At 45.1% G+C, this 13,014-nt stretch overlaps 1 protein-coding gene across 1 annotated transcript in view; it reads right to left on the bottom strand.

The window, feature by feature from the left end:
• E2f7 (E2F transcription factor 7) overlaps positions 1–12,620 on the bottom strand; it is a 39,855-nt gene extending 27,235 nt beyond the window's left edge. Inside the window, exons 1-2 of the mRNA XM_036169483.1 lie at positions 12,528–12,620; positions 5,301–5,579 (exon numbers count right to left, since the gene is read on the bottom strand). Of these exons, the coding sequence (XP_036025376.1) occupies positions 5,301–5,579; positions 12,528–12,620 (372 nt within the window). The remainder of the gene's footprint in view (positions 1–5,300; positions 5,580–12,527) is intronic.
• Between the last annotated feature and the right edge of the window lie 394 nt (positions 12,621–13,014).

Below are 13,014 nucleotides of genomic sequence, written 5' to 3'. Positions count from 1 at the left end.
ATCTTAGAGCAGTTGCTCTCAACCTGTGAGTTACAACCCTTTTGTGGGCTGCATACCAGACATTCCACATATTAGATATTTATATTATGATTCGTAATAGTAGCAAAATTATAGTTATGAAATAACAACAAAATCATTTTACGGTTGGGGGTCACCACAGCATGAGGCACTGTATTAAAGGGCCACAGCGTTTAGGAAGGTTGAAAATGACCATCTTAGAGAGCACTTAAAATTGGTGACGTGTGCCATTTTCATGGACAGGAGGCTCGGCACCATAGAGAGGTTAATACTTTTCCAATCCATACAGTCAAATGATTCCTATTAAAACCCAAGTCTAGAGCCAGGCAGTGGTGGCGCATGTCTTTAACCCTAGCACTCAGGAGGCAGTCGGGCAGATGGCCTTGAGTTTGAGGCCAGCCTGGTCTACAGAGAGGTCCGGGCCAGCCGGGTCTACCTAGCGACACTTGGTTGGAAAGCAAAAGCAAACAGCCTATCGGAAGCATACACGGAAGAAAAAGTCAGAACAGTTTACACATCTTAAGAATACGGTGAAGTTGGGCTTTGCCTGCTGGCAAAGTTTACTGCAAAATGGCGCAGGCCCCAAGCAGGCAAACGGGCAAAGGCTCTTAAAACAGAAGCACACATACATGGAACTTTGACATGGCAGATACCACACTGCCAACTGGAGGAGAGAGGGCTCCTGAAAAATGTACAGACACCAAAAGCTGTGTTCTTAACTCGCATTACATTTGGAAAACAATCCCAAAAGGACTGAAGACTTTTTGTTTTGGTTTTTCGAGACAGGGTTTCTCTGTGTAGCTTCGCGCCTTTCCTGTAACTCACTTGGTAGCCCAGGCTGGCCTCGAACTCACAGAGATCCGCCTGGCTCTGCCTCCCAAGTGCTGGGATTAAAGACGTGTGCCACCATTGCCCGGCTGAACTCAAGGCTTATAGAAAGCCAATTATAATAAAGAAAATGTAGGAGAATAAGATCCTAACCTTACACTAGAGAAAGATTAAAGAGCTACAAAAAGATCATCTGTAGTTATTTACTTATTTTCTTATGTGTACATGTGCATTGCCCAAAGAGGCCAGGAGAAGCACTGAAACCTTCTGGAACTAGTTACAGAGGGTTGTGAGCCACCATGTGGATGCTGGGAACTCAACTCATATCATCGGAAAAAGCAAGTGTCCTTAAGCACTGAACCATCTCTCCAGTCCCCAAAAGATCGCCCGTAAAAGGGAGATGTTAGAGATTGGAAAGATGGGATCAGTGGTTAAGAGCACTGGCTAATTTTACAGAGGACCCAGATTTGGTTCCCAGCATCCATGGGGCGGCTCAGAACCATTTGTAACTTCACTTCCAGGGCATGCGAGCCCCCCTTCTGGTCTCCATGGGCATCTGCACGCACGTGGTGCATGAGCAGAGAGGCCGGTACACACATAAGTAAGTTAAAACAAAATGAAAATTAGAATGAAAAAAAAATCTTAAAAAAGAAGAAACGATGTATGCACAGAACCATCTTAAACTTACGAGCTTTGTGAGCTGAGAACCAACAGAAAGGGAAGAAAACAAATACCAACTGAACCAAGATATATGTAATATAAGTAGCACAAGTAATGGACGACAGTTCAGTGTCAAGAGTATACAACCATCTCCTAGAAATCACTATGAGAGAGACAACCCACCACAAACCGACACACGCAAACAGGCGTCGAAGAGAAGAGGAAAAACCATGGCGGCCAGCAGTCACGTGGAAAGGAAGTCTACCCTTAGGAGCCACAGAAAGACACAAACCACCCAGGAACTTGACAGAGTGACAAGTGACAGTTTCACAGACATGGGTCATCGGGCTTTCACACGCTTAGTGGAGACAGGCAGGTGCTTGGGAAGCAAGGTGGCACCAACCAGCCCGTGACTGTGTGTATAGCCAAGGACAGTACCTCCGCTAATGGTGAATACAGTCATTGTCAACTTTGCACCCACAGGATCACTTCATGTTCCGAAAATTACTGAGGACCCCAGAGAGCTTTCTGAGTTGTTTTTTTTTTTTTTGGTTGCTTGTTTGTTTTTATTTTTATTATTTTTTGCTGTTTGAGACAGTTTTCCTCCGTAACCCTGGCTGTCCTGGAACTCGCTCTGTAGACCAGGCTGGCTTCGAACTCACAGAGATTTGCCTGCCCCTGCCTCCCGAGTGCTGGGATGAAAGGCGGTGGCTGGTGTAAGTTTTATGTAGTTATCTATTGTCTGTATTTAATACAGTAGAAAATAAACGGAGATAGCTACACTGTTGAGAGGTCAGGGCTGACATATTGTTTCAAATCTCTTTAGAATCGGAGTCCACAGGAGTCACAGAAAACTGGACTCCATGCTCACTTTTGTGTTAATGTGTTACAATGTCCACATCTTTTAATCATTCAAGTTTCAGTGTAGAAGAGAATGGTAGTTTAACAGGCAAAAATCTTAGCAGTATCCAGGGGATCTGATGCCTCCACTGGCCTCTGTGGGTGATACTCACATGAATGTGATACTCACATAGACAAGCAGATACACATTTAAAAAAAAAAAAGCCCTCTGAAAAGATCCACTAGGAACAAAGAGGTTGCCAGATAGTATTTTGAGAACCATGGCTGTAGGAAATGCTAATCATGCACACTAGGAGATATGAGCAAGCTGTATATTTGTATCGGGCCCAAACGGCAAACCACCTCAGTGGCTACAGCCAGGAGCGCTAAGCAGTCACAGTGTGCACTGCAAAGTAATGGAAGCAGGGCTGTAACTGTGAAAAAACGTGACTGCTTCTTGAGACTGTGCCGGTTGAGACAGCAAACCCAGCCAGGTGTAGTAACACACGGCTTTAATTCCAGCACTTGGGAGGCAGAGGCAGGAGGATCTCTATGAGTTGGAAGCTAGTCTGGCCTACAGAATGAGGACATACAAAGCTTGAAACCCCAACAGAACAGCCCAAGCAACAATCTGTAAGAGCACATACATAATCATATATAATAGAGTGACTTAAAGACGGCAAGAGGATGGTAAATTCAGCAGTCATTATTTGATATAAATTAATGCCGCTCTGTGCTTGGGGAAGGGAGGAAGCCTCCTGAGTCTTAAAGGTATCATATACTAAAGGTATGCTATGTAATAAGACAGTCTATCAATGATACTAAAAAGCCTGTATTTATGGCCATTCAAATTTTAGGCACTTAAGGTCATGAACCATTATAGTAAAGGATCAGTTAAAATCTTAGGAAGTCTGGTTAGGACACCAGAAATGGAACTGTTTTAGGGACATCTAAAATAAGCAGTTCTACCAGAGGAAGGTATCAATACTTTGTTACAGATTATTAATGTCTCTCATTGGGTGACTTTCACTTTCTGAATTTTATCACTAAAAAAAAAAAAAGGGGAACGACAAATATTTGGGTGTGCCTGAAACAGACCAAGAGCAGATCCCAGGAAAACCAGAGCAGGGAGCACCATGACCCTCACTTTCTGGATGCAGAAGCTAATGCACTTAGCCACACTCACTTGCCATCTGAGTTCATGGTCGCTGAAGCCGGGCCTCCTGTGGGTTCCAAACCAAATGAAAATGCAGAAAGGAGACCAAGGAAAAGACCACACATATAAGAGAAGCAATGAAGATGTTCTGGCATTAAGCACAAAGGAATTGCTCTCTGAACTGCAGGATTTGCATTTAGCTACACAGAAGGATCTCTGCCACGGTAGTGGCACATGTGGGTGGTGGCATGTGTGGTGGATAGTGGCATGTGTGGTGGGTGGTGGCATGTGTGGTGGGTAGTGGCATGTATGGTAGACAGTGGCATGTGTGGTGGGTAGTGGCATGTGTGGTGGGTAGTGGCATGTGTGGTGGGTAGTGGCACATGTGGTAGACAGTGGCACATGTGGTAGGTGGTGGTATGTGTGGTAGTTAGTGGCATGTGTAATAGATTAAATTCATTTTGCTCTGTTAGCTTCAAGTTGTAAGTTGTGACATCTCTTCCCGCCCCCCCCCCACAATTTCTATATTTTGCCAAATTTTACAGCTTAAAAAAAAAAAAAAAAAAACCCAACAACTCCAAAAAAGGGGAAAAATTAGTTAAGAAGACTCCAATCTGGAAGTCATTTTTTCTTGGGAGGTCTCAGAAAAAGGATGGTGGGAGGGAAAATTGCTGACTGTTAAGTCTTTTAAAAACAGTATGAATATGTTGTTTATTGAGCAGCTCCACTTCTTCGTGTGGGATGCAGTTTAAAGATGGCCTAAGAGCCTTCCACACTGACTGAGAACTGAGAAGTAGGCATGTGGCTTGCCTACTGTGTACAAAGCCCTGGGTTGAATCATTAGCAGCTGCGGTGGTTTGAATTTAGAACGGCCCCACAGCCTCATATACTTGAACGCTTAGTTATCAGGAAGTGGCACTATTTGAAAAGGATTAGGAGGTGTGGCCTTGTTGGAGGAAGTGTGTCTTTGTGGGTAGGTTCTGAGGCTTCAAAAGCCCACACCAGGTTCAATGTCTCCCTCTTGGCCAGCAAATCAGCAGGCCAGTAGCTCCCAGTTACTTCTCCAGAGTTGTGTACACTGCCATGTTCCCCACTATGATGATAATGGACTAAATCTCAGAAACTGTGAGCAAGCCTCCAATTACATGCTTTCTTCTAAAAGAGTTGCCTTGGTCATGATGTCTCTTCACAGCAACAGAACAGTGGTTACAACAGCAGGTATACATATGCACACACACCCACACACATGCGCACACATGCGCACACCCACACCACACACACCACACACACACACCCACACACACACCACACACACACACATCCCCCCAACAAAAACCCCACACCCAACCAACCAACAACAAAATAAAAAAGAATTCTCCCAACAAAAAACCCAAACAGATAAAATTAAAGACATACATTAAATTGGCCTAACTTGAATAAAGCCACAAACTATCAAACAGAATAATGAAACTTCCCCAGTCAAAATTATTGAAATTAAAAATTCACAGCAGTGCTTAAAAAAACAAACAAACAAACAAACAAACAAAAAACCCCAAACCAAAAACCCAGGTTTCTTTATTGAATCAAATTACTAATACATTATTTTTAAAATGAGGCCTGGTTAAGGGAGGAAAGAAATTAATTATGAAAAATAAGAATCTGAATGAAAACTCAGCTGTTAACAAAATGATGCCATGTTTAATTAACACTGGGTTTGACTGGATAGGCATCCTATTTCTTTTTAATAATCTTGTAAATCTTTGAAGTCTCACCAAGTCCTACGAACATGGCTGGTTACCTGCAGGGAGTTCACAAACGCGTCCTCTTTATTCTCAATGGGTCTGAACAGCTCCTTTTTCTTCTCTCTGTCTCTTATGTCTGGGCTGGCAGCGCTGATAAGCATCTTGAGGTTGGCTGTGGGCGTCCACGGCTCCACCTGCTGCTGCCTGTCGACCGGCTTTACTGGAGTAATGGGACTCCTTTCTGGGGTAAAGATTCTCTGCTTGGACAGATCAATCGGTTCATTTTTCATCGGAGTCTTTGGGGTCATCCTTGATCGATCAACAAATATATTTTCCTATTTAAAGAAAAGAGAACCGTGAGTGAGGTTAGGAAAAGGCAGCTAAGAGCAGAGTGTGTGTTCCACCCGGACTTAGGAATCCAAACATTCGTTCAGGGTTGGAAAGAATCTGGACTGGATAAATGAAAACTGAAGAGATCCATGAGCATCGAACAGTGGCTCCAAGGAGAGACACTCCATCATATCTGCTGCTCCTTTCACACAAACTTTTTATGAAGTGTAGGTATGAGAAGTCACAAATGTATCTGTCACCAACAGGCGCTCATAATAGTTGGGAATGAGGAAGGCCAGTGAGACTTTTTTGCTCCCCGGGGCCATGTTTTTCAAAGCCCTACTTAGAAGTTCACAATTGCCAGCAGAGAACAGTGTAGCTTTGGAGCCTGTCCTGGAACTCACTCTGTAGCCCAGGCTGGCCTCAAACTCAGAGATCCGCCTGCCTCTGCCTCCCGAGTGCTGGGATTACAGGCGTGCACCGCCACCGCTTGGCATTCCAGCACACATGATTTACCATTTGAGTTCCTTACTTTAAATCAGCCTACCGCCTCTGCCACAAGTCAGAAGCTTAGACACCCCAAAGGAGGGATCAAATTGCTAGAAAGGTTTTTAGGGGCCAAGGTTTTGCTTTTCAGCTTTTGCCGTCTTGAAATAGTTTGTGAAGCGGCACCAGCTCCCACACCACATACTTCATGTCTCCTGCCTTAGACAATTATTAGAAAGGGTTCAAGTTTTCTACCACTGAAAACCAGAAAGATCTTTCTCTTCTTTGGTGGAATTCTCTTCCTGTCAACAGAGACTCACAGGATGAAAAAGGAGGAAGGTTGGACATCTCACACTTTTCTTGTACATGGATTTATCCCCCTACAGCTACTGTAAGCTCCAGTCCTGGCTGATCAGTGGTTAAAAGAGTCCCGTTCTGTAAGGAGGTAGACAACCGGGAGGCATTGGTGTTTGTGGTCACAGGCCGACGAATGCTTGTTCACCGGGTCAGCAGAAGCCACCAGCTAGCTACGGTGAAACTCCGTTGTATTGTAATGTGAAGGAACGAGTGGTGGAGGCCATGAGGTCTCCCACCTCAGGGGCAGGAAGCAAGAATCCTGGGAGAGAGTTGCTCAGGTCTGGTAACAAGCCCCTGCTGGGGAGCCATTCTGATGCTGCCTACAGGTGAAGCCTCTGGGGAAAGGATTGTTTAATACACGTCACACCAGGTTTCCTGGACTGGTCTCAATCCCTAAGCCAATTCTTTGGCAGTACTAATGTTTGTTCCAGTTTATATAACCTCAGGTACAGAGGTGAAGTAAGTGGCTGGATGTCACACACAGCAGCCCCTGTGAAAACCAGAGCATGTCAAAGGCAGCTGACAGCATCGTTCTGGGTGCAAATTCGAAGGAAACTTTGTTGGGTAGCCATTCCTGCCTTGGCTTGGAAGTTCCAACCCCCAGTGAGGTTTCAGTAATGGTCACGCCCACAAGGCGGGGCTGAGGGGGACCCTGAAGACCCGGGATCAAGAGAAGAGGTTTCTCTTGGTTCCGGGACCCTGGACGAAGGAGGTAGACTGAACAGAGTTCTCCAGAGAACACCGCCGGACTGCGCCATACCTTTCCCAGACCCTGCAACCTACCCCTTCATTTGTAAGTGACCCCACAAAATAAACCTCCCTTTTAACTACGTGGAGTGGCCTTAATAATTTCACCAATAGGAAACTACCTTTTCCTAAGTTCCGGGAAAGGGACCCTGGAGAACCTGGAGAGGCAGCATGAGGGAATGGTTGTACAAGCAGGATCTCAGGCCAGTAGGCAAGTTCCTCCTTCTCCCCTCACTGTATACCCATTTATTCAACTGAAAAAAACCGAAGCTCATGAAAATGCCAACCTCAAGGGATCAGACTAGTTCACGAGTGCATGGTGAACACCCAATATAACTTAGCTGTTATCTTGTCCCCTTTCCCATTCTCTCCCATTTGCCCTGGCTCTTAGTGTTAATGTAACACAGCACACTGCGCCGCTGTATTATATTACAACGTCTTCAGCTTCCTGGATGGATGTCTTGTCTCTACAATGAGCCTGCACTTGTGGAGACCAGTTCCACATGTCATACATAGTCACTTGATGCCTTGCCCATTACAGGTGTCGAAAGAACACGACGTCTTGCCAAAAGGTACCCTCAAGGCACAAGGTGTGTCCCAGGCTTATGAGTAGACAGACTGACTCTCTCCCTTCTGTTTCCAGGGTACATGTCCACACAGGAATGAGTCCTTAAGTTTCTCTGTAGTGAGGGAGCAATTCAGAATGAATCATTTCTTCAGTTAGATATATTTTTTTTAAAAAAATGTATGGTTTATGTGAGAGAGTGAGAGCAAACTTAGGTAATGTGGTTGGGTTAGGACTACAGTAGACCTGTGCTGGATAGTCTCACGTCAACTTGACACACAACTTAGTCATCTGAAAAGAGGAAACCTCAACTGAGAAAATGCCCGCACAAGAAAACAAAATTAAGGTGTTTTCTTAATTAATGATTGACACGGGAGGGCCCAGCCCACTGTGGGTTGTCTCACCCCTGGGCTGGTGGCCCTGGGTTCTCTAACAAAGCAGGCTGAACAAGCCATGAGGAAACAAGCCAGTGAGCGGCACCCCTCCATGGCCTCTGCATCGGCTCCTGCCTCCAGGATCCTGCCGTGTTTGAGTTCCTGTCCTGACTTCCTTCAGTGATGAACAGCGATGGTAAAGTGTGAACCAAATAAACCCTTTCTTCCCTAACTTGCTTCTTGGTTATGGTTTTGTCTCAGCAATAGAAACCCTGACTAAGACAACACCCCTATGTCAAAATTTAAAAATGGCGCGGAGATTGCGCTGTGAAGTCCTAGGTAGGTAAGAAAGTCAGCTATGATCTCTTTACACACGGTGGCGCCACCTGTCTGTACTGCCTTCCAGAGACTGTGTGTGAGGCAGAGCAAAAGGGATTGGAACAGGTACAGACCCGGTTATTCATTCTGCTTGGTTCCATTTTTCCATACACATACAAAACACAGGGTTCAGACGAATCGCCGAGACTTTCTAGTAATGCGCCTATTTGTATGATAGACACTAGATGCACCCAGGTCTCTTCAGGAATGAATGAGTCATTCTTCCAGCTGTTGGAAGCCATGCCAACAGTACACGACGCCCTTGGCTGGATTGCTTTGGCTCAAGAGGGACCATGAACCCGGAAACCACACCCCTTCCTGGGAGGCCAACACTGAACTCAGTGACTGGTAAAAGTTCTACCAGCATGCAAAGATCCGGTCTCTTCACTGGCTCAGGACTACTCAATGGGGTCAACTTGAATTCCTTACTGTGTAATCTCAGAATTCCATCGAGACTCAACCGCAGCTCAGTTTCTTCCTCTGTCCAGTTCCGCTCCTTTCCCTCTCTTCCTTCCTCTGCTACAATCCTAGGCACCCACAAGTCTCCTGCACACCACACTCACGTGAGATCTGCTTGCAAGGAAATCAGACCCGCAACATCTTGGGACGTCACTTCGGTGGTCAGAGAAGCCAGAGAAACGCAAGCCATAAAATGGTCTCCCAGCCTCAGATATAAAGGAGGGAACGAACCTGGGTTTATCTGCCTCCACGCCGCTCTGAGTATCAGCTCAGACAATAAAGTAAAACCCTGCCATCTGGGAAATGCTTTGCAAATGTTCACCATTATAATTAATAAGGACCAGTACTATGGCCATGGGGGAGCATGCTATCAATATATTGCCATAGAAAGGGCTTGGAAGCTAATAGACCTTGCTTCTCAACTTGTATATGTCTCTACATAGCTTTGATTATGCAATCTTAAGTCACATATATGACCAGCAGCTTTGTAAGACCCTTATGGTATCTGACTTATCTCTTCTCCACCCCCTTCTTCATACACAGCTCACACATTGTCCCATTGGCTTTCTTCAAACCTGCCCTCCATTACACCCCAGGCCTTCCTCCGAACATCGTCTTCTCTCTCTTTAACGCCATATGCAGAGCTCTGTCTGCTGAAACCTGTCTTCTGTTAAAGGCTCACTGCAAAGACTCCGTGTTAGGAAGTGTCCTCTGGCTCCTGGCCATCCACTCTCCTTTCTGCCAGAACACACTTTCTAGAAAGAGCAAGCCACATTGAGACCTTCCAGGAGGTTCCCCAACCATTGGTCTATCCCAATCCATGATGTTCCCTCAGGTGACCTCTTGGTTGCCCATCTTGCTTCCCTCACCAAGGCGGTAAAGTTGGCAGTGATTCTTGGCGCTATAAAATCTGGACATGAGCTTCTGAGACGCTATCATTTCCTAGTTGTCTTTACCTCTTATTGCACCTCCTCAGCCTCCTTCATTGGGTTCTCATTTCTTACAAACCACAAGGGTCCATATCCAGACCCCTAGCTCTCTTCACTCTCTGGACAGGTCCACACAATCTCATACACACGGCTTCAAAGTCAGACTATATGCTGGCGATTCCAAGCTTGGTTCCAAGGCCATCACCTTTCAAGAATTCTAAAACCAGCCAATCAGCTGCCTCCTGCCAACTGTCTGCATATCACAAGGGCACAAGTATATGCCAAGCTGAATCCACTAGCTTCCTTAGCTACTTCTCAAAAAACACACACGGAAACTCAGGGTGGTATGAGCCTGTTATTCTACCCTCATAATTCTCCTGCCTCAGCCTCTAGAGTGCTGAATTATAGGCATACACCATCGGGTCCAACATGCTTCTGCTTCCTTACTGGCTTCCCCTCCTCTCACATTGCAGGGCATTAGCGTGCATTCCCTCCAAGCCCAATGCATGCACCAGCAATTTCATCAGGTCCTCTTAACAGCTCTATCCTAAGCACTCATTTCTCTGTCCCAAACTGTCCATTCCCCACTTTTGACATCAATCAGGATTGGGCAGTCTGTTTCTTACACCATGACCAAGAACAGTAAGGTTGGGCGAAAATGTTAAAAAGTTCTTTTTTTTTTTTCAAAACAAGTTTCTCTGCGGGTGCTCAGGAGATGCGTGCATCATACAGTACATGCAGCTCTGGACCAATGTACAGTACACACAGCTCTGGACCAATGTAAGTCAAGAAAGAGGCCCTCTAAAGGACGTGGAATCCAGTTATTCCCCTCCAGAGGCATCTTTAGAAGGAATAGCTTTGCCTCCCTGGCTTCTGGCCTCTGGAGCTCTCAGAGGCTCAAATATTGTTGCTTTTGTCTGAAATGTTCCTTTCACTGACTCTTTTTGTGGAGGTTGACTTTCCTTACCCAGTAAGGCTTAACCCAAATCCTACCTCCCCCTGAAACTTTCCAATGTCTGTCATGTATTTCTTCGTCCTCTAGTCTGAGAGTATAATATAGTTGGCTACTTTTCCATCTGGGTCTCTGAAAGCCTCCAGGTAACCAAAGGGCAAGTTATGATTGGACTGTCATTTTGATTCAGTACAACATGAAGAATGGACACAGCTAGGCACTTTACAAAAACCCAACGGGTGAGGTGTTATGCATGGGCTCCACTTTACAGAGGTAACCAATGGACTAAGAAAGGTTAGGTGACATTAACCTCCCTATCTCTAGCTTTTGGAACACAAATATTTGGTGAAAAACCTTAAAAATATGTTTACTTGGGGTCATGTAGCTAGTTAATGTCAGAGCAGGAAATGGAACTTGGGTCTCTGTGACTATAAACCCCATGTTCCCACCATCCTTAGGAAACCTCTTTACCCTGGGTTTACCATGGGGAGAGGACAAAGGGCCCCCTCAATGTCCCCAAAAACCACTCTGTTCTCATCTCTTGCCTCCTCTCTGAGCCAAACCCCTCCTTATTCATTCTAGCTCAAATATTCTAACCACTGTCCCAATCCATTGAGTCATTTGGGTTTCTCTGCGCTCCCCCCCACCCCCCCCCAGAAACCTCAACAAACACTGACTGAGGCAAACTAAGGGAGGGAGGGAATGATCAACCCTTGGGGAAGATAACTGGTAAATCATTGACCAGAAAGAGAAATGGAGTACTGACTTGGCAGACTTTATACATGACACACACACCGAGAAACTTTCTAGGCAGAACCATCCAAATTTCAAAGGAAAACAGAAAACTCCCCAAACCAAAATTTTGAATATATCCATAATTCATATGCTTAGGCAATTTTAAAACAATGTTTTGGTATGTATCTCCCCCTCTAACAAAAACTATTGTATAAAGGCATGTTCTTTGCCACCAAGCAGGTTCATTGTTGACACTAACCTGAAACTAACACCTGGAATCCAGAGAGGGTCAATGCCCGAGGAAGTTGCTACTATAGATTTATACTTGAGGTTTCTAAAACGGGCTTGTTTTGCTTTCCACAGTGCTCAGATCGAACGGCTATATCTTTTCAACAGGACATCCACTGATTTGCACACCAGTGCTGATGCAGGCCAAGGTGACGGTGTAGACTTTGCTATGGCCAGTTCAGCTGGGAATGTGTTGAAAACACACAGGAGAGCATACAGGAAGAGTGTGGCTCAGCATACACAAAGCAGAAGGGCTGTAAACTATTTGGAGTAGCTGGTGAGGGTCAGTCACATTGGCCTTGTATGTTAGGCAGAGATTCTGCTCTTGGGAGAACCTCCGTATTGGATTCACTAGGATGAAGTCGGTATTTCTCAGCATTTTAACATTAAATCTGGTATTTGTAACTACAAAAGTCTGTTCCAGGGAACTAACATTTCTAGTTTCTGCAAAGCATTGTCTAAACTACCCTTGACAACACTCAGCATTACAAAGTGATGGCTTCATCTGGTGTGTCTTTGACTTTAGGAGCTGGTTCCAACACTAATGGCTAGGAGTGGAACTGAGACAATGGTTCTTTGAAACCTCCTTCTATAATGGTCACCAAAACTTTGCTGTATATACCTGAGAGCTAAGCATCACCATCTAAAATACATTAGGGATCTGGGTATGTATATGTGCTTACCTTTTGTGCATTTTCTGCATCTTCAACCACAAAATCTAGTCTGGCCTGTCTGGGGCTGATCAAGTCTTTTAGTGTTAAACAATTCACCTCCATCTGGAATACACACAATTATATCAGAAAGCGACTTTACATTGATTTCCCCCTCCAACAACAAAAATGCCATTTGCGAACATCAGCTTCCCCTTCCCTGGAGCATTCCTGGGAACTTCCAGGAACGCAGACATCCTCCGATCCTCATTAAAACTCACATGAACAAACACTTAAAATAATACGTAGGAATCACTGAAAATCTGGGAAGAGGAAAAACTCATCAAACTCTTTACTAAAGCAACAGGCAGGATTGTTACCGAGCGAGGAGAGTGTTAGGCAAATGTCAGAAAGTTACAGGGTCTCCCAGGTCAGTTAATTTTGGCGCAAAGTGGGAGGAATTCAGCTTTGAGTGGGTTTGAACTAGGGGGTAGACTGAAACCCGATCTCAAGACCAACC

Source organism: Onychomys torridus, chromosome 20 (genome assembly GCF_903995425.1).
Source record: "Onychomys torridus chromosome 20, mOncTor1.1, whole genome shotgun sequence".
NCBI lineage: Eukaryota > Metazoa > Chordata > Mammalia > Rodentia > Cricetidae > Onychomys > Onychomys torridus.
The sequence above is the reverse complement of the archived record's forward strand: the minus strand, read 5'-3'. Positions and strand labels throughout refer to the sequence as shown.